We start from the raw sequence: 21,923 nt of genomic DNA, 5'->3' as shown, positions 1-21,923 counted from the left end.
TCTAAGATCTATGCCAGCATCTATTCTGGGGCTGTTCTAAGCAGCCTCCTAAAGTGATCTGCTTTCCCACTGATCCATTTAACCTATTCTCTGCCCGGAAGTCAGAGGGCTCTTTTCAAAAACAAACCATGCCTGGCAAGTGTGGCTCAATTGGGTGGGTGTCGGCCAGGGCACTGAAGGGTTGCCCCTGGTTTGATTCAGTAGATTGTTTGATTCGCTGGTTCAGTTGGGTCCCTGGAAGTGGGTGTGCAGGAGGCAGCCCACCTAAATTCTGCTCTCACATCGATGTTTCTCTCCCTCTCCTATCCAAAAATCAATAAAAAATTTTAAATCAATAAACAAAATCAGGTCTTTCTGTTTAAAACATTTCAGTGACTTTCTACACTATTTAGAATAAAATCATAACTGCTTGTTCCGGCCTGCATCGTATCCTCCTACACACAAATCTCTTGTTCCCCTTCATCATGCTTCAGCCACACTGGTCTTCCTGAGTAGGACAAGCTCTCCCCTTCTCCGTGACTTGTACAGGATGTCTCCCTTGCCAAGGATGCTCGTACTCCTTACATGATTGCCACATAAAAAAAAAAGCAGTCCCTTTACTAGATCAGCTTTTTGTTTTCCTCAGAGTTCTTACCACAGTTGTTTGACTCCTTTTTTCTGTCCATTTAGCTGTAGTTTTGCACCAAACTAAAGTAAGTTCTATGAGGGCAGAACCTTGACCATCTTTTCTTAGCATAATGCCTCCTAAGGGGCTCAATAAGTAGGCAGCAAATGACTGAGTCTCAGGCTTTAGTATCCTGCTTTATAATTTACAAAGCAAAAGACATGAATAAGAACATCCATAGCAGACTGGTTGTGGTAAGAACCCCAAACTGGGAACTATCCAAAGGCCCACAAACAAGAGAATGGATAAATTGTGGAAGTCTTTATAATAGAGTCAGCAGCATCTACGAGGAACATGGACGCATTCACACATAACAGTGAAATAAGTCCGACACATAGAGTATATGCCGTGTGATTTCACTTCTATAAAGTTCAAAACAGCCCTGACCGGTTTGGCTCAGTGGATAGAGCATCGGCCTGTGGACTCAAGGGTCCTAGGTTCGATTCCGATCAAGGGCATGTACCTTGGTTGCGGGCACATCCCCGGGAGGTGTGCAGGAGGCAGCTGATTGATGTTTCTAACTCTTTTTCCCTCTCCCTTCCTCTCTAAAAAATCAATAAAATATATTAAAAAAAAAAAAAAAAAAAAGTTCAAAACAGGCAAACTCATCTTTGGTTGTTAGAAGTGAATGAACGTGTTTCTCCTTGGAGTAGGCCGGAGCAGCTGGAGGTGAAGAGAGACTTCTGAGCTGCTGGTGGCCATTTTCCTCTGCGTGTTGGCTACCTGAGTGTGATCAACTTGTCGAAATTCATAGCTTTACCTTTAGGGTTGGTACATTTATTTCCCCCAAATCAGTGGTAGCTTAAAAACGCACACACAAAAACAACTTCTAAAATGGAATTTTCTGGCTTTCACACAAGGGAATCTGATTTGCTGCTCTGAGGAGGGGCAAGAATCATTTTTTTAAAAAGCTCCCCCACCTTGCAGGTGTGGCTCAGTGGTTGAGCATTGACCTGAGAACCAGGAGGTCATGGTTAGATTCCTGGAGAGGGCACATGCCCAGGCTATGGGCTGCATCCCCAGTCTGGGGTGTGCAGGAGGTGGCCGATCAATTATTCTCTCTCATTGATGTTTCTAATCTGTCCTCCCTTCTTCTCTGAAAGCATAAAAATATATTTTAAAAAACAAACAACAACAAAAACAAGCTCCCCAGTGATTCACTGAACACACTTTGGCAAACACTTCCGGATTCTCCAGTTACAAAATTATTTTTCTAAAGTTCATCATCTCATTAAGTCAACCCTATTTAAAGTCCTCCAAATGTTCATTTTAATCCTCTGTTCTACAGAATCAAGTCCAAACTACCCAGCCTGGCATTCAAGGCCCTGCACGACAATTCTGCCCTGCACGACAGCTTTTCACATAGTCGGCCTCCCTTTTCCTAGAAGGTGCTCCTCTACAGCTGTCCTTGAAGAAGCATCTGGAGATCCCTTCCCAAGCAGCCCCAGGCTGTTTTCAGATTTCTCTGAAGCTCTGTGATAATGACAAGATAACCCTAAGTAACCCCACACATAGGCTTCGAAGAAATAGGCAAGATAATCATTAGCAGCTACGGTACTTACTACATCAGAAACCAAAGTATCAGACCAAGCATAAGCAGAACTCTCATAGGCCGGCTACACCCCTTCTGAAACACCCAACTGGCTCGTCCAATCATTGGGAGAATTGGCTAGTCCTGTCCCAACCACATGGGACAGATAATTCTGAATCAGTTCATAGATGTGATGGTCAATGTGGCTAGGCTACAATCTTCAGATATTCATTATTCTATAAGGTGTTGCTGTGAAGGTATTTTGTAGGTGTGATTAAAGCCCACATCCGTTATTTTTAAGTAAGGGAAATTAGCCTGGGTATCCTTAGTGAGCCTGACTACATCAGCTGAAAGACCTTAGGGGCAGAGTCAACCAATGCTCCCCAAGAAAGAACAAATGCCACCAGTGGGCAGACGCTGTCGCTCAAGCCCAGAGTTCAGTCTGCCCTTCTGAGCAGCCTGCCCTGGGGACTTCAGACTTCCCTGTCCAGTCCCTACAATCGCAAAAAAAATTGATTGCAAAAACAGTCGCTTAACATATATCTCCTACTGGTTCTCTTTCTCTGGTTAAACCCTGACAGCTGTACCAGGTATATCTTTTCATCTGGACGTAGTTTTTAGCAAGTATGTAAATAGTAAGGATTCTTGGGGACTAGAGGAGGGGAGAAGGGGATGGAATTCACAAGACCATTCTCTCAACTAAACAAAAATTAGGAGGAATGCTTGTAGCAAATGCTCAGATTTCCAGTTGTCTCAGTATTTTATAATATTGAAAATAATCTTGAACTAATGATTTTTTATTTATTTATTTATTTGTTTGTTTGTTTGTTTGTTTGTTTGTTTATTTTTAGCATCATTAATAAGGTTGAAACAAATAGGACCCAACCTGGGAAATATTTTCTCCATGGCTCCAGCAGAGGGCCTTCATGACCCGTGTGTTAGCATAGAGCAAACTTTTGGCGAATGTATGATGGACGGATGGATGGATGAATGAATGAGTAAGTAAATGGATGAAAGAAATACTTTTTAAAACTCTTATTCATTGCCTGTACTCCCTGCCAGACACTGGCTAAGGGCTACATTTCTCTTTTCTCAACAATCCCATGAGGTACTAGTAGATATTAGCCCCAGAGATGGAAAGACTTTATGACGCTCATAGAGGTAGCAAATAGCAAATTCTTGAGTTAACCCAGATCTATAATTTTATCTTTGAAATGCCATATAGGACATACAGAAAGTGCATACATGGTTAAAAAAGGGAACACCTGTAACTACCACCTAGTTATAGAATATCAATCACCATCACCCCGAAAGTTCTGTTACTATGGACGGAATTTTTGTGTGCCCCTGATATTCCTATGTTAGAAGTCCGAACCCCCAATGTGATGGTATTTGGTATGGGACTTTTGGGAGGTGATTAGGGTTAGATGAGGTCATGAGGGGGTGCCCACTATCATGATGGAATTAGTAGCCTTATAAAAAGAGACGCCAGAGGGCTCACCCTCTCTTTCTGCACAAGCACAGAGACAAGGTCCTGTGAGGACTCCCCGAGAAGGCAGCTGTCTACAAGCCAGAGAGTTCTCACCAGACACTGAATCAGCTGGCACCTTGATCTTCGACTTCCCAGCTTCCAGAACTGTGAGAAATTAATTTCTGTTGTTTACGCCATCCCGTCTCCGATATTTTGTTATGGCAGCCCTAGCAGACGAAGACATGTTTATTCCTTTTCAGACACAATCTCTGTTCCCCCCCAAATTCAAGAGCAGTAATTTTCTTGCTTTTCTTTAGTTTCATCTTCTGTGTTTAGTTTTGCCAGTTGTTGAACTTTACATAAATGGAATTATACTTGCTTTTTATCCTGTTTGTAAGATCCATCCATATTGAACATATTTGTAGTTCTTTTTGTTTTCACACCAGATGGCATTTTCTAGCACAGACTATATCACTAGTTATTCTTTCATTTTATGGGATGGGCATGTTGGTGGCCAGTAAGAAAATTCTTAGGTGTGCATCCTGGTGTATACAGGCATGCATATCTTAAAACACATATTCTCTAAGGTATATGCCTTGGACTGGAATTTCCAGGTTATGAGGTATGCATATCTTCAACTTTTTAGACAGTACCACAGTTTCTCAGAGTGATCACATTAATTTACATGGTCAGATTTTCTAACTTTTGCAAAACCAATGGGCATATTGTATTATCTTATTGTAGTCTTGATATGTGTTGCCCTGACCTATTTCATGGCATTGAGCACATTTTTACATTTATTGAACATTTACATTTCTCCTTTTGTACAGTGTCTTCAAGTTTTTTGCCCATTTAGAAAAAAATGGATGATCTGCCTTTCCCCCACTGATTCGTAGGGATTCTTCATGTAGTTTAGAAACTAGTCCTTTATTGGTCATATATGTTGCAAATACCTTCTTCCACTCTGTGGTTTGTCTTTTCATTCTTTTCATGGTGTTTTTGATGAATAGACATTCTTAATTTTAATGTAATCACTATTTATTATATTAAAATAAATACCAAGTATTCTCCTATGGTTAAGGCTCTTGTGTATGTGTGTTAAGAATCCCTTTCCTTATTCAAGATCTCAAAATCTCGAAACCCTTCAGTCCTCGGACCCACACTCTATCCACTGTACCTCTATTTTAGAGCCATATGCACACACACAGACGAATAATGATATAAGAATTTATGTTGTAATTCATTTTTAAAAGGTGATGCAGGAGATAGGCCATAGTGTGTGTAAGGATAGCTTTGTGAAAGAAATAGAGCTAAAATTGGGCCTTGAGAAATATCCATTATTTGGATGGATTAGAGGATGACCCAGTCTAGGTAGGGAGAACTCTGTGAGCGAAGGTGCATTTTGGGACGGGAGCAGCCATTCTGGGTGGGAATCAAGAGCTAAAAGAAAAAGGGGGAAAAGGAAAATATCTAAATGGCAGGCTGTGGCCTCACAGAAGCTTTGACTGTCAAATGAGGTAAAGAAATGTTCAACACAACTGCTAGTATCTCAAGGAGCCAAAGGCTTAACAAAGGGGAGCTCTTTGAACTCTCTGAAATAAAAGTGATGATAATGCATAATTTTCTTAATTCATTAGGCAGGTTTTCTTAAGAAAATGTTCTCAATTTTTAAAACTTCTCAACAATGCTGCCTTGGGACCTTAGGAGAAAAAGCACCTACTACGTGCAAGGTAACACACACACACCCTCTGCAAGTCAAAACAAAATCCGCGTCATTTATTCCACATTGAGCTACCACACGACAATCTGAAACCATGTTGATTGTTAGCCTGTGGCCACTGGACATGCCAGAGTTCTCCCCCATCCCACTTAGGAGTTAAATGTCCCTGCAGCTTCCTTCTCTTTCTCCAAAGTCAAGAACTATGGCTGCTGTGCAGTGAGGTCTACCCCCCCGGAAAGTAACGGGTAAGCAAATCATAGACTAGGACGTCTTGTGGCAGCATCAAGCACACCTGTGGAATGGTGGACAGAATGTACACACCATGCTAACGATTTCTGGAAAGAGAGCCCAAAACAAAAGCCTCACAAAGGCAAAAAGATCCGGGACACAATACCCTCGCTGGCAGCAAATGTTTTCTAGGATGACAGGAGCGATGTGAAGGGGCTGGGAGGATAGTGATACAGACATGGGCTGCGGTTTAATGACCAGAGCCCTGAGAGGGAGGGAACCCCACTGGGGGAACGGCCAGCTGTTTTCTGGGAGACGTGCTGTGCGTTCTGCCTGCATGACAGAAGCTATGGCCACTGTTCTTGGGTGTAAAGCAGTCTTCTCCCCCATATATTCTACCTACCTGAGGGAGCACAGTGTTCACAGGATTGCTAAAGGAAAGTCTCAGTTGAGGATCAGTGGGCAGAAAGCCATACAGTGAGATATCTGATTGGGTCAAATGCTTAGTGGGCATCTGTGCCAGGAGGAATACGGCATCTCTAAGGGAGGACAGGATGCAAAATGTGCCCTGGGGTCAATTCTTCAACATTGAACGGTCACAATCTCTGCGTCCTCCTCCGCTGGGGCCCTGGAATAAAGAGCCGGCCTCGAGGGCGTTGGGTGGTGGGGTCTCTGAGGAGCAGTGTGCACAGATCGGTTGAGGGACTCCCCGGGAGGTGCTTTGGCAAACATCAGTATCTGAGAGGCGCATGACCTAAGTATTGGACTGTGGTGGTGTTTCCCGCAGGTGGCCATTTCACTTGCATTGTCTGGTGCCACCCAGGCTGGACCTGGGCAGCCCTCGAGCTCCTGCAGCGGCTCACTCGGCTCACTCGGAATCCACTGCATGGTCCAAAGCATGCTGGGAGCGCCTCTGATTCTTAGACATCACATACAGGTACACCAGGAAGGCCAGGCACAGCAAGGCCACTCCCGTGAAGAAGGCGAGGAGGCTCATAAAGGTAGGTAGCTTCAAGGGCAGGCGGATCAGGGGGATTTCGGCTGGGATCTGGTTGGTCAGGGTGAGCATGTAGCCAAGAGACCAGGCTATGCTGCTGTTTTCCACCTGTGAAGTAGAGAAAATGGCTCAGTGCAGGCTCCCACCCCAACCCAACTGAGAATGGAACCTACAAGCCATGTATGTTTTCTGACCAGGAATAGAACTGTGACCTCATGGATCATAGGTCAACGCTCAATCATTGAGCCATATCAGCTGGGCTATATTATTTAAAATAAAATTTAAAATGTACTTTAAAAAAAAGAAGAAGAAGAAAGAAGAAGAAGAAGAAAGGAGAAGGAGGAGGAGGAGGAGGAGGAGGAGGAGGAGGAGGAGGAGGAGGAGGCAGCTCAGTTCTTAGGGCAGGGGTTGAGGTGGGAATGCCATACCCGGGGCACATAACTGTCACCACCATGAAACACCCACCGGAAAGGAGGTCCAAGGACTTGCTCAAGTTCAGACACTGCAGAGGCTGGGCTAGAATCCAAGTCACTGGGACCCCCAAAGGCTCGAGGGCCCTAACTCAGCACTGCAGAAAAGTCAGAACTAGCCCACAGAACCTCGTCATGGCCCAGGGGGAAGAGGGCAGAGTTGGTCACAGAGGAAACATTGTCTGTTGCCGGCTGTACAGAGTGTCTGCGGCTGAAGAAAGAAGGTAAGTGTGTTCGCTAAACCAAGGGCCAGTTTCTAAGAAACAGGGTTTGTCAATTTCTTCTGGCAATTCAATCAATTTTTGGTTTGTACATTTTTGGGTTGGTTTATTAGATGGATAAATATTTTGAATTTGCAATCTTCATGATGGATTGAACTTTTTTTTTTAAATATATTTTATTGATTTTTCATAGAGAGGAAGAGAGAGGGATAGAGAGTTAGAAACATCGATGAGAGAGAATCATCTATCAGCTGCCTCTTGCACACCCCCTACTGGGGATGTGCCCGCAACCAAGGTACATGCCCTTGACCGGAATCGAACCCAGGACCTTTCAGTCCGCAGTCCGACGCTCTATCCACTGAGCCAAACTGGTCCCGGCGGATTGAACTTTTTTGACATTATGTTGTAATCCTCTCTATCTTGAATGATGCTCTTTATCTTAAAGACTTAGTATTTTCAGATATTAAGTAGCTACAGCAGTTTTCTTTTGGGTGATGTTTGCCTGACAGTTTTAAAAAAATCTTTTTTTTTTTTTAACTTTGTTTTTCCAAATCCTGATGTGTGAAGCCTAAGTGTTTCTCTTATAAATTACATATATTTGATTTTTAAAAAGCAGGTGTGGCACTGTCTGTCTTTTAACTGGTAGGTTTGGCCCATTTATGATTATTATAATGGTTGATATATTTGGACTCCTAATATCTTACTTTTAAATTTTTAATTGTTGCTATTTTCCTATATTTATTTTTTTCCTGTCTTGTCTTATAATTGTGTGTGTACATGTTCCCTTTAAAAAAATTAGCATTTTAGGCCACTTCTTTGTTCCTGTAGCCTATGACCCCCTGATCCTATCCCCATCACATTGAACATTAGTTATACTTGAATTCTGGGTTGTTCTGGTGTATGGATGAATTCTTCTCTTTTACCCTTTTATTTGGTGTTAGTTTTCTTTTTCTTTTTAATATACATTTTAGCCGAAACCAGTTTGGCTCAGTGGATAGAGCGTCAGCCTGCGGACTGAAAGGTCCCAGGTTTGATTCTGGTCAAGGCATGTACCTTGATTTGGGGCACATCCCCAGTAGGGGGTGTGCAAGAGGCAGCTGATAAATGATTCTCTCTCATCAATGTTTCTAACTCTCTATTCCTCTCTCTTCCTCTCTGTAAAAAAATCAATAAAATATATATATTAATATATATATATATATATATATATATATATATATATATATATATATATATACAGCCCCAACATTATTTATTCTTACTTCATATGTTTCTATAACATCTGGATTATTTCTAGTCTTATTTCATTACTTCCTCCAAATATAGTTTTGATGTGCAGTCTGTGTAGGGCCAATCTTCTGCAGTCTGTTTTGGGCCCTCACATTCGGATACTAACTTGGCTGGATGTAAAATCCTTTCGAATAAAGGAAAGGAACTTGATGCCTAGAACTCTGTGGGCATGCAAGCTGGTACTCAGCGGGAAGTGATTCTCCATCCTCATAACGGACTTTCCTGATAATGAGATCATGAAGTCAAGCCGGGAGAGGACATGCCCACAACAATCCTCATATGTTCCCAGACATCCTCATTTCTGGTAGATGATTTGATTTCATTTATGTAAAAATAGACAGTCAGGGGCCTAATGTCAGATGTTGATTGGTTTAATCTAATCAGCCAAAGCTAATACCGAACAGACTGACTCCAGATATGCTTTAGGCTTTACACCAGCTCCTCCTGAAACCAGACAAGCCTCCCAGAACCCGGGAACGTAGTGCCGGATGGGCATGTCAGCAAGGCTGCCTCTGCCCAAAAGCCAGGCCCCAGCCCCGTCACCGCACAGTCACCTGGGAACAGCTGAGGCTTCAGCTTCGGCCCATTCCAGACACTTGACAGTAAACACAGGGCCTCAGGCTCATTCCAAGAGAAAATTCTATTTAATCCCTCAAGCTCTAAAGCCTGTATCTTACTCTGACATCTGCATTAATGGAGAGCAATTAGTTACTACTCTCTTTTTAAAAAAAAACAAAAACTTTTTAATTGATTTTAAAGAGAGAGAGAGGAAGAGAGAGGGAGAGAGAAACATGGATGAGAGAATCATTAATTGGATGCCTCTTGCATGACCCCTACTGGGGACTGAGCCCATAACCAGGGCTTGTGCCCTGACCAGGAAGAGAACCAGTGACCTCTCAGTACATGGGATGGTGCTCAACCAACTGAGCAACACCAGCCAGGGCAGTTACCATCCTCTTTTTTTTTTTTTTTTTAATACAAACTGTTACAGTGGTGCCTCATACAACGAACTTAATTCGTTCCAGGAGCAAGCTTGTTATGCGAAAAGTTCGTTATGTGAAACGCGTTTTCCCATAACAATACATGTTAAAAAAAATAATTCGTTCTGTAGCATAAAATATGCTAAGATGACATGATGACATATTTTTATTTAGATACATCTAAAAACAATTTTTTTTAAAAAAAACACACATTTTTTTAATTTTAAGACAGACTAAGTAGAGTCTACTGAATCTTGCACATCTTCATCCATTTTCTGCTTTTTGGCCGATGGTTTCATGAAAAACCTGTCCAAAGTTCGCTGTGCGAGGCGTTCGTTATGCGAGGCACCACTGTATATTGGAAGCTTCTTTTTTAGAATGGAAATATGTTAGGATGAAACCCTTAACATATTTATTCATTCACTCAACAAATATTTCCTAAACATCTTCCAGGTTCTCGCCCACCTGCTGGATGCTGGGAATCTGAGGATGATAACACAAGGCCTGCCCGGAGGAACTCGGAGCCCCCGGGTCCTTGGCTTCCAATCCTTTGCTCAAGGGGGAGGGTCTGCGGTGAACCCCCCATCGTCCCTTCTGGGAGGTCACTGGGGATCAAAGGCTCTTCTTTCATGCACATACGCGCAAACCTCTATTTTGAGAGGAAGAGATTTGTATTCCGACTTACCTCTTTTTTGAAATGTATTTGGGGCCAGGTGTCCTCGGTGAATTTGTACCCGTTCACGAGCAAGTGGTAGATATAGTGGGCCGAGAAGCAGTACGAGCGGGCGTACAGCTCATCAAACTGGGGCAGCAGCTGCGGGAGCTGAGGAGGTCAAAGCAGGGAAGGGCAGGAGGGTTTAAAAAAAATGCACATTTTGGAACACCTTAGGACCATAGGCCTATCTGAAAAAAATTGTATCACCCAGCATTTCATATATTTTTTTAATTTTAATTTTAAAAAATTGATTTGAGAGAGAGAAGAAGGGAGAGAGAGAAACATCAATGAGAAAGAACCATCCATCGGCTGCCTCCTGCATTAAGGAATGGAATGATATAATATTAAAACTATATCCCTTGCCAAAACTGCTGTGGCTAAGTGGATAGAACGTGAGCTGTAGACTCAAGGGTCCCAGGTTCGATTCCGGTCAAGGGCATGTACCTGGGTTGCAGACACATCCCCAGTGAGGGGTGTGCAGGAGGCAGCTGATGGTTGTTTCTCTCTCATCAATGTTCCTAATTCTCTATCCCTCTCCTTCCTCTCTGTAAGAAATCAATAAAATATATTTTAAAATAACAACCACTATATCCCTAGAACAACATCATGCAAGGACAATCTCTTAAGTGTACAGGGCGCTTAGGATGTGCCCAACACGGTTCTAACCACCAAGCAGGGATGGCTCCCTGAGAGCCCCATTTGGGGGGTTAAAAACAGAACAGCATAGGGCAAAATTCAAAACATATACTCTCATGTGCACAGTGGGATAGATCTGCTCTGCTGCTGGTGCCGCTAGGGCTACTTTCTCTTGACTCACTGACCTGACTCCAGTCCTGTGAGCAGAAGTCCCAGGCGCTGGCGTTGAAGGCGCTCAGGGAGAAGCTGCCCGTGAGGTTGAGCGCGTTGGCGGTGTAGTAGAACCCCGCAAAGGCCTGGGAGGAAGCGGAACAGAAGGACATCATGTCTCAGAACGGCACCGACCATGGAGGTTTTAGGGCAGGCAAGAAAAGCAGGGGACAGGTCAGCAGAAGAGAAACAGAAAGGTGAGAAATAAATATGCAATGGGAAGGGAAAAAAAAAAAAACAACCACAAATCTTTCCATGGTTTTTGCTCTTACCACAAAAGATCCTTTAACTTTTGGCTGATAAATGCTGTCAAAGCAGTAGGTTTCTCGGTCGTGGCAAGCTCTGGGGGCAAAGAGGGAGGCCACCTTCACCCGACATAGTAAGGGGTCCCCGGTTCCTTCGAAAGTGACGGTGTCATCGGGGTCATAACCCCCAGGCCTCAGGTCCTCCGTGCACAGGCTGTCAAAGAGGCGGCCCATGGTGAAGTTGGTGACGTAACTCCGAGGGTAGCAGGGGTTGGTGACACTGGTGTCGGTGGTGGAATTCTGTAGGCACAAGAGTGAACCTGTTAGAAGCCACTCCTTTGTGGGGGACCAAGTACTTCCCTTTCACCAACTCTCATTATCGCTACCCTCTAATGCCAAGAGGGAAATGGAGAAAACGCCATTCTGTGTCAGTGGCTACTTGGAAGGCAACTCCCAGGCGGTCTAGGTAGCTCAGGTGGCAGTGAGGGGACAGTTACCTGTACCAGGTGCAATGCTAGGCTCTCGCGCACATGGCCAGATCCGGCCCTCACGGCAGGCCTGTGAGGCAGGATTTATGAACTCCATTGTGATGAGAAAACAAGACAGGCTTAGGTTAATCAGCCATTTTGACTGGAGTATTATCTATCCACCTAATAAAATAATTCCAAAGGGACAAATACATGACTTGTGAAAATTTAGCTTCCATCCTCCTCATTGCCACCCACCTGACACCCTCCTTGGAAGTGACCTCTGTGGCCAGTTTTTGTGTTATTCTACCAGAGATTTTGTCTGTACTTCATGTGTGCATATGTGAAACATTTTATTTTCTTCCCTCTTTCTTTTTATCTTTTAAAAAAATATATATTTTATTGATTTTTTTTTTACAGAGAGAAAGAGAGAGGGTTAGAGAGTGAGAAACATCGATGAGAGAGAATCATCGATCAGCTGCCTCTTGTACACCCCCTACTGAGGATGTGTCCGCAACCAAGGTACATGCCCTTGACCGGAATCGAACCTGGGACCTTTCAGTCCACAGGCCGATGCTCTATCCACTGAGCCAAACCAGTTTCAGCTTCCCTCTTTCTTTTACTAAAATCATAAATGGTAGTACCTTACACACTATTCTGTTTCTTTTTTTTTTATATATATATATATAGCAAAGGTGGAAATTTATTGAAGAATAAGTACAGACTCCACACATTGGCCAGGCCTAGGGATCCTACCTGTGCACTAATAAGAGGATAATTGCCACGTATCACCCAGGTGTCCTTCTCACCACACTGTGCAGGCCCTTATGGTGCAGAAGAGGAAATGAGACGCAGACTCAGCCAGTGAGCATGATGTCATAATCTGCGTGAACTTCTCGGTCGGGCTTGCTGGCATGTACTTGGCGCATGAAAGTGCCGGCCAGGCAGGTCCGGGCACGCCATGTGTGGGTGATCCTCATCACACCCGATCGTTTCCCTCACCTGAGTCAGAGGCTCAGGGCAGAGCCACCCTCTCAGCATCCTGAGGTGACCAGGCACGTGGGAGAGGTGGCTGGTCCCTGAGAGATGACTGTCCACAGGCCGAGGCTGGGCTCGCACACCGCTGCCCCCAGTCCTGGACTCACCCCTGGAAGCTTGTGTTTTCATATGCAAATGGTCCTCAGGCAGGTGCGCCTCCTCAGGGCCAGCTGACTTGAGAAGGTTAGACTCCCTGACCCCTGCTCACCTGGGAGGATGGTTTCACCTGCCTCCTTCTGTCTTGTTCCAGTTCTGAGGAGCCCCCTGCCCTCCCCTTCCCCTCCCCCGCCAGGGCCAGAGCTGCAGGAAGGAGCATGAAGCTTTGCCTGAAATAACAGGAGGTTGAGAAAAGAGGATTTTCCAGGGCTTTTCTCCCGGAAAGAGGCGTGCTGGCTGAGACTTAATGCTTGGCAGGGCCAGACCAAAGGATTTCAAAGGCCTTATATAGCCCTGTGGCTGACGGTCCCCAGCCCAGCCATAAAGGGATCCCGGGACTCAATCATTTATAAAATGTCTGGAGCTCTGGAATTTCCTTGGAATTCGGACTCAAATACACTGGAAGTGGTCAACACGAGAGAGAGAGAGAGAGAGAGAGAGAGAGAGAGAGAGAGAGAGAGAGAGAGAGAGAGAGAGAATATGCAAGCACAAGCACTTGGACCCCAACAAGTAAACCAGGAAGGGAGAGGGAATGAAGGAGAGAAAGAGAGAGGCAGAGAGAGACAGAGAGACAGAGACAGAAAGTGAGAGAGAGAGCACAGACCCCCACAAGTAAACCGGAAAACGCTGTTGATTGCATCCACCTTCACACTGGAGTGGAAGGGACGGGGCCCGGAAGGCAAGGCACCCTCCCCTCAGCTAAGACCCCCACGGAAACGCCTGCTCCCGCCGCCCCCCGGGTACCTGCAGGAGGATTGCCAGGAACCTCTTCTCGGCCTCGTTGCGCCCGTAGCACTGGAAGCTGCGGGTGTAGAGGGTGTACACGTAGCCGTACAGGGACACCTTTATGATGTCGCTGGTGTTCAGCTCCACCTCCTCTCCCACCGCGAAGGATATCTGGGTGGAGGCGCCGCCCAAATCCAGGGCGCCTGTGGTGTCCACTCCGTGGGGACGCACCCACATGCGCCATAGGTCCTTCTGCACGGCGGGATAAGAGAGCATGAAAGCAGGCCCGAGACGCCCTTTCCGTTTGCCCAGGGCTCTCCGCCTAAGACCCATCTCTGACTGCTAAGGACGAGCACACAGGGGGAAGCACTCGGGGCCTAACCTCTCCTTTATGGCAGGGGCGGTGAGCTCACATGCCTACAGGAGCTGGGCCGGCAACAGAAACCAGCAAAGGAGGTTCAGTGTGGACCCCAGGGAAGGGTGGGGACTCTGGCAAACTGGGGAGCTGCCCTCCGTCCCAGTTGGCTGGCACCATGCGGGAATGTGAGTCCAGCACTTGGAGGGAGTGGGGTCAGGAGAAGCTATGAATTTTTATGTGAAAATTTTCCAAATATTAAGTGTGGGCAATGAACGGAAAATGTGAACATGTGTTTGAGGAGGAACAGAACAGGGCTTGGGCTGGGAATGGTCTCTGTAACACCGTGATGTCTCTTGGGCTCAGCCTTCCTCCGCACCAAAGGAGAAGGGCGTGTGGGGGTTGGCCTGTAACGGAGACCTGGGGACACGGGGCCCGCGGAGCGGGCCCCCTGAGGCTCTGTACGTTCTGGGTGGCTCTGGACCAGCTTAGAAGAGTCATTCTCCAGAGGCCCTTCCTATTACCCACCGCCCAGGGTAAGAGTCTCTCCTCCTCCCCCAGTGTTTTATCTGCTAGCGAAGGGATGCTAGTCCCTGTCCCCCATGCGTTTGGTCCTGCTTAGGATCCAAGGCTTTGCACCAGCTAGCGAGTCTTTTCTCACCTATGGTCTCACGTGTTTCCCTAATGCGCCACCCCATAGGAATGACACGGGACAGACGCCCCTGTTGGCATGCACCTCTGCTTAAGCTACCGCCCACGGGGGAAGGGGGTCCATAGCAAGATGAAAAACCATGCATTTGTTTTCACACACCTCCAGGAAATTTCCCATTAAATAGTTGGCTGTAATCCATCCATATAGCCCTTCCTCTTGCCCAGAAATGATTTGAGCACCCCTAAAATCAAAGGGCTGGGACTCGAAGTAGTTTTGGATGCTCGCAAGGACTTCATTGGCTGCTGTTTCATTTTGCAACCTACGCAAGGCACAGAACACACAAGGCTGAGGGCCCAGACCATGGAGCCTGAGCATAACCTCACGCAGGTGAACAGACGAACCCGCCCCGCCCGCTGCTGACAGGGGCGAGATGTGTGCCACACAAGGCAACTCCTTCTGCAAGCGGAGGCTTCTGGGTAACAGGGAGCCCTTGTCACCTGTCAGCCTGCCGAGCAGGAAAACAGATTCCAGTAAAAGCACCCTGTTCTCTCCTCCCCTACCTGTTCCTGTCCCACCCTCCAGCCGCCAGCTAGTCCCAAGAGCCCCTTGCTTCATCATGGCTGCTCTGTCTCAGGTCAGCAGAGGAAAGGAAAGGGGTGAAGGCACAGAAGTGGTACAAGCCATCTCTTGGGGGCACCATCCGAAGGAGCCCTCATCAAGCCAGAAGGAAGGGGAGCCCAGGAGGGGGCGGGGAAAGGAAGAGGGTGGACTTTCCAGCTGTCCCTACTTTGCTCTTTGGGAGTGCTTCCCCAGGGGGGATATGATGACTCTCAGGGGCGTGTCATGGGATGGAAACCCATTAGCATGCTGCCCTCGGAGGGGTGGCAACATAGGAGTTTCATGTCGCCCAGGACATGTGTGATCATACCCTTCATCTGCTGCCATTTCACCCTTCGGAAGAAAGCTGACTGGGGCCTTGTTTTCCCTTTCACCCCTTGGTAAGAAAGCCAGGGCCGTGGGCTCACTCTTGGCCCAAGAGCAGTGGTTCTCAACCTTTCTAATACCGCGGCCCTTCAATACAGTTCCTCATGCTGTGGTGACCCCCAACCATAACATTATTTTCCTTGCTACTTCATAATTGTAATTTTGCTACTGTTAATGAATCATAATGTAAATATCTGTGTTTTCTGATAGTCTTAGGCTCTATAGCAGCAGTTCTCAACCTGCGGGTCATGACACTGGTTGAGAACCAATAGCAGGGTCGCCTAAGACCATCGGAAAACACAGATATTTACATTACGATTAGCAACGAAAATTGCTATCGAAGGTCCGCGGCATTAGGAGGGTTGAGAACCACTGCTCAAGAAGAAAAAACAGTGTGACAAGCAGTAGCAAGCGATCGATGCTTGGAAAATAACTCAGAGTTTCCCTAGTTTCATCTGTTCTCATCCAGGATGATTCTCATTAATTTTTTAAAAAAATATCTGACTTTTTCTAGCAACTAAAATGCCAGCTAGTTGCTCAGAAGAAATGGGTCGCCATCAGAAGGAGGAGTTCATATTTCATTTATTCAAATGGAACACTCATTCACTTCTCCCAAGCGTTGACCTTCCCACCCATCGTGTAGGTCAGGGGCTATACATTACAGCGCCTTGTAGTTATTTCTTACTCAGGATTGGGAGGGGGGAAAAGCAGCGAAGTAAACATTGGGCTCTTTGTTTGCATGTGAAAGAAAAGGCGGGCCGAGACCGGTTTGGCTCAATGGATAGAGCGTCGGCTTGGGGACTGAAAGGTCCCAAGTTCGATTCCGGTCAAGGGCATGTACATTGGTTGCGGGCATATCCCCGGTAGGGGGTGTGCAGGAGGCAGCTGGTCGATGACTCTCTCTCATCGATGTTTCTAGCTCTCTATCTCTCTCCCTTCCTCTCTGTGCAAAATCAATAAAATATATTTTTAAAAAAGAAAAAAAAAAAGAAAAAAAGAAAAGGCGGAAGGAAGAAATTGCTATATCATTGCTATTTCAGGTAAACGCAATCATTTTAAAACATGGCAGATTCCAGGAGATCCCATGATCCTCTTGGTCAACCATGACTCAGGAATGGAAACAAGGGTCAGAAAACTGCAAGGAAAAGGCCCAATCCAAGTAAAAAAAAAAAAAAAAAAAAAAAAAAAAAAAATTTATGGTGATGTTAAATAAAGAGGCTCTGTTTGTTCATTCCTTTGTGTTTCCTTCATGCCTACATGCGATCTTAAATACTGGGATCACAGACAAGGGGGCTTGGGAGGAGAATGAGTGTCATCTATTGGGGATGAAGTCTCATTTTCAAAGTTTGGAGCAGCTTCTACCCTAGCTAGATTTGAGTTTCATGTTGTTGGGTTTTCAAACTATTTTGTCTTTTATTTCAAGGCCAATGGACTATGATAATGAAGAAATAGAGATAAATGGCATTCAGAAACAATGCAACTGGGCTAAGTCCTGGCTGCAAATCTAGAAGGAACTGCTTAGTTGGGTGAAATGAGACGTTTGTTTCATAGTAACGCCAAAGGCTTTGATGAGGCAGGGCAAGGTGCAGAAATGTCATGGTTTTGAAGTAGATTTCAGTGACATTTTGTACCTGGGTACAAGCTCCATAGCTATGGGTGGCCCTTAGTGGAGCTGGTTGTGCACAGGTGTCAACATACCAGCTGTCAAACACTGTTTCTACTTTTTGCCCAGCTGGTGTGGCTCGGTGGTTGAGCATTGACCTATGAACCAGGAGGGCAGGGTTCGATTCCTGGTCAGGGCACATGCCTGGGTTTCAGGCTCTATCCCCAGTAAGGGGCGTGCAGGAGGCAGCTGATCAATGATTCCCTCTCATCACTGATGTTGCTATCTTTCCCTCTCCCTGCCTCTCTGAAATAAAATATATATATTTAAAAAAAAACAAAAAAAACAACGGAAGTTTCTACTTTTCTAAAAACTAGAGTCAACCCCATGAACAGATTTCATATCACCCTCCTCTTCCTCAGAGTTCTCATTAGAACTGCCGAGGGCAGGGGAATCTATTTCAGAACCGTTTCTTCCTGGGTATTAAAATAAAGACGAAAAGTTTCCCAACTTCTAAAGCCCACATTTATGGCAGAATATGGGCTTCTGCCTTTGGGATTTGGTCCCAGAAATAGTTACGTTCTTGGCAAGCCCAGCGCATTCCTGGCTATTTCGGTCCCACGGGCAGCTCCGTGCACTTCCCGCCCTTACCTCAGCAGGCGCATCCCCGCCGTGGCGCCCAGGTAGACGTGCGTGGATCCCAGTAGGTGGGCTGGAATCTTCGCCTTGGCTTTTTGCATGCAATCCTCGAAGGCTTTGGGGGCATCTTGGGGGTTTTTCCCATAGCTGGAGATCCCCGAGCCTAAAGAGTAAGCAGCCAGCACTGCTTAGCATCCCCAGGAGCCCACAAGAGCAGCCCAACTTTCAAATAAGAAACCAGTCAGCTTTGGCCGACACCGGTCTGGCTCAGTGGTAGAGCGTCGGTCTGTGGACTGAAAGGTCCCAGGTTCGATTCCGGTCAGGGGCATGTACATTGGTTGCAGGCACATCCGCGGTGGGGGGGTGTGCAGGAGGCAGTTGGTTGGTGTTTCTCTCTCATCGACGTTTCTAGCTCTCTATCTCTCTCCCTTCCTCTCTGTAAAAAAATCAATAAAAATATATTAAAAACAAAACAAAACAAAACATGAAACCAGTCAGCTTTGGAAATGAAGAGGTTTTAGGAGGGGGTTGAGAATAGGTGGGTGTGCTAGGGGCCAGGATGCGTCAACTCCCACTATAGGAAGGAGGGTATGACAAAGGTGAGAAAACTGAGGGGGGGGGGGGGGCGGGGCGAGATGAACCTGCTTACAAAAGTTGTTGAGTCGGTAAAGGGGTAGAATGTATGGTAACAGAAGGAAACGACTTTGGGTGATGAGCACGCAATAGAGTCCACAGATATCGCATTATGTTGTTTACACCTGAAATTTACATAATGTTATTAATCAAGGCTACCTCAATAAGTTCAATTTAAAAAAATATACCCATGCCCTAGCTGGTCTGGCACAATGGACAGAGCATCAGCCTGCGGACTGAAGGGTCCCATGTTTGATTCCAGCCGGGGGCACATGCCAGTAGGGGGTGTGCAAGAGGCAGCCAATCAATGATTCTCTCTCTCATCTTTGATGTTTCTATCTCTTTCTCTTTCTCCCTCTCCCTTCCTCTCTAAAATCAATAAAATATATCCAGACCGCACCTTCTAGAGAGCCTCAGTCTACCCTATGCCAATAGTATGCTGCCTTAGTAAATGTATTTTTACAAAAAAAATGTTCTCATTCTGGAAATTTCAAATGTACATAAACGTAGGGAGTACAATGCAGTGAACCCGTGCACCACCTCCCAGCTTCAACCATGATCACCTCTTACTCCACCTGCACCCCCGCCCCCATTCTCTCCTCAGAAGCAAACCGCAGACATGGCATCTTCTCATCCTGTAAATATTTCAGCACGTATCACTAAAGGCAAGAGTTCTTTTAAAGCAGCATAACCACCACCCCACTAGCATACCTATAAGCACTTACAATCGTCCTTTAATATCATCCAATATCTAGTTAAGGTTCACATGTCCTCTTTGGTCATATTTTTCCTCGCTCCCACCCCTCTCTTTCTAGTTTATTTGAATCAGAGTCCAAATCAACCCCACCCATTGCCATTGGTCGGTAGATCTCTTAGGTCTCTTTTAATCTAGAGGCTGTGCTTCTCTATTTTTTTCTTGGTAATTAAAAAATGTTTCCTCTCCCAATTTAATTTGGCTTGTAGAGTTCCCCGCAGCCTAGAAGTTGCTAATCGACTCCCCACGGTTCATTTAACATGCTCTTTGGTCCCTGTTTTTCCTAGGAATTGGAAACTGAATGCTGAGGCTTACTCAGACTCAGGTTTGAACTACATCAGAAGCAAGAATTCATAGGGATGAGTGTGTACTTCCAATAGGAGGCGCCAGTGTCTGGCTGTTTCTTTCTTTTTTTTAATATATCTTATTGATTTTTTACAGAGAGGAAGGGAGAGGAATAGAGAGCTAGAAACATCGATGAGAGAGAAACATCGACCAGCTGCTTCCTGCACACCCCCCACTGGGGATGTGCCTGCAACCAATGTACATGCCCTTGACCGGAATCGAACCTGGGACCATTCAGTCCGCAGACTGGTGCTCTATCCACTGAGCCAAACCGGTTTCGGCTGGCTGTTTCTTTTCAGATGCAGGCACCAATGATCACTGCTGAGAACCATCGGTCCAGTAGGGCCTGAAAATGGTGATAGTTCCCCCCTGAAATGCTAGAGAAGAGCTACACCATCATTCACCACTTGGATGCCCTAGTCTCAGTGGTCAGCAAACTCCTTAGTCAACAGAGCCAAATATCAACAGCACAACGATTGAAGTTTCTTTTGAGAGCCAAATTTCTTAAACTTCTTCTAACACCACTTCTTCAAAACAGGCTTGCCAGGCCGTGGTGTTTTGTGGAAGAGCCACACCCAAGGGGCCAAAGAACCACATATGGCTCGAGAGCCGCAGTTTGCCAACCACTGCCCTAGAGTACCGTTTGTCCAGAGAAGATAAGGATAAGTGCTTGATTTCGTTCCCTTATTCACCAGCTTAAAAATACAGACTGCATCTCCAATATCTCTCTCCCTTAGTCAAAGAAGGATTTTGTTTGCTTTGTGTCTTTTGAACATAGAAAGGCATATTTGATGTGTTTCAATTCATTGCAGTTATTCTCACTGAGCCTTCTTCAGTTGGCCCTGAGTCCCCTGAGATGTTCTTTGCTTTCTGACATGATAAGATGTGTCAGTGACCGTATACACTTCCTGCCCCAGCTCTGGGCCCAGCTATTTAGCCAAGGAGCCCTGGTTGCTTTCACTGAGTAATGATTTAGCACCCAAAGTTTGGAAGCTACAGTGCTCACTGTAAGTTTTCTCAGAGGAGAGACCTAGGGAAAATTTTGATTTCAAGAGAAAAATATATCATGAATTCTTGTTGGTGCTTCTAATTCAAAACTATAAGTTTTTACTGAAATTCTTTGATTTTCCTATCCTCATCTTCTTTTTTCTATGCTACAAATCCTGCTTGCTAGCACTCCAACTTAACAACTCATTTGCTTTATTTCACAGTCCACACACAAGTCTCAGTATGATAACACTGCACTACCAACAACTTAGACTGTATCATTATTGAAAACAGTTTAAGATTTTTTTTAAAGTTCTTTCTGTCCTAGGGGAATATCCCACTAGACATGTACAGTGTCCAGAAATAAAGCTTTCTTGAAATACATTTTTTTTTGTCTGCCTGTTGACTGTGGCTGCTTTCATGCTCACGTGGTAGTTACATGCTTATGTCAGAAACCATGTGGCCAACAAGTAAAGAGTATTTACCACCTAACTCTTAAAAAAAAAAAAAATATATATATATATATATATATATATATATATATATATATATATATATATACTTTATTGATTTTTTACAGAGAGGAAGGGAGAGGGATAGAGAGTTAGAAACATCACTGAGAGAGAAACATCGATCAGCTGCCTCCTGCACACCCCCCACTGGGGATGTGCCTACAACCAAGGTACATTCCCTTGACCAAAATCGAACCTGGTACCCTTCAGTCCACAGGCTGACGCTCTATCTACTGAGCCAAACCAGCTAGGGCTACTACTTAATTCTTTACAGAAAACATTTGCCAGCTTGACTTAGGACCCTCCATCCAGTTCCTGTGTCCAAAATCAAATTCCTCAATCCCTGCAAGTCCCCAGCTGACTGCACTCCAGGGAAATGGTACCATCACCTGCAGTTACCAGCTCAGAACGGATGCTCAGGCACCATCAACCCCATGCCTCACATTGAATCTATCCTTAATTCTTGTTGGCTCTCCTGTCAAAACAGCTTTCCAATTTGAGCCCACCTCACCCCGTCCCCCAGAGCCATTCCAGACCAGAGTTTCTTAACCTCAGCACTGCTCACCTTGGGCCAGATAACTCTCTTGTGGAGGCTGAATTGTGCCTTGTGCAATGTTTAGCTGCAAGTCTGTCCTCTACCACTAGGTGCCAGCACCTTCCCCAACCCCAGCTGGGACCATCAAAAATGTCCCCA

General features: G+C 45.5%; 1 protein-coding gene across 3 annotated transcripts in view; it reads right to left on the bottom strand.

Annotated features, from left to right (window-relative positions):
• Nucleotides 1-5,421: 5,421 nt before the first annotated feature.
• The window catches only part of ENTPD3 (ectonucleoside triphosphate diphosphohydrolase 3), a 33,597-nt gene continuing 17,095 nt past the window's right edge, over nt 5,422-21,923 (bottom strand). For all 3 annotated transcript variants that reach the window (XM_084902848.1, XM_084902846.1, XM_084902847.1), the window contains exons 5-11: nt 18,011-18,161; nt 14,932-15,091; nt 13,784-14,017; nt 11,406-11,678; nt 11,109-11,219; nt 10,258-10,395; nt 5,422-6,719 (exon numbers count right to left, since the gene is read on the bottom strand). In XM_084902848.1, coding sequence (XP_084758974.1) covers nt 6,483-6,719; nt 10,258-10,395; nt 11,109-11,219; nt 11,406-11,678; nt 13,784-14,017; nt 14,932-15,091; nt 18,011-18,161 — 1,304 coding nt within the window. In that variant the 3' untranslated portion in view covers nt 5,422-6,482. The remainder of the gene's footprint in view (nt 6,720-10,257; nt 10,396-11,108; nt 11,220-11,405; nt 11,679-13,783; nt 14,018-14,931; nt 15,092-18,010; nt 18,162-21,923) is intronic.

Source organism: Pipistrellus hanaki, assembly GCF_964339955.1.
Source record: "Pipistrellus hanaki genome assembly, chromosome: 13".
Taxonomy (NCBI): domain Eukaryota; kingdom Metazoa; phylum Chordata; class Mammalia; order Chiroptera; family Vespertilionidae; genus Pipistrellus; species Pipistrellus hanaki.
The sequence above is the reverse complement of the archived record's forward strand: the minus strand, read 5'-3'. Positions and strand labels throughout refer to the sequence as shown.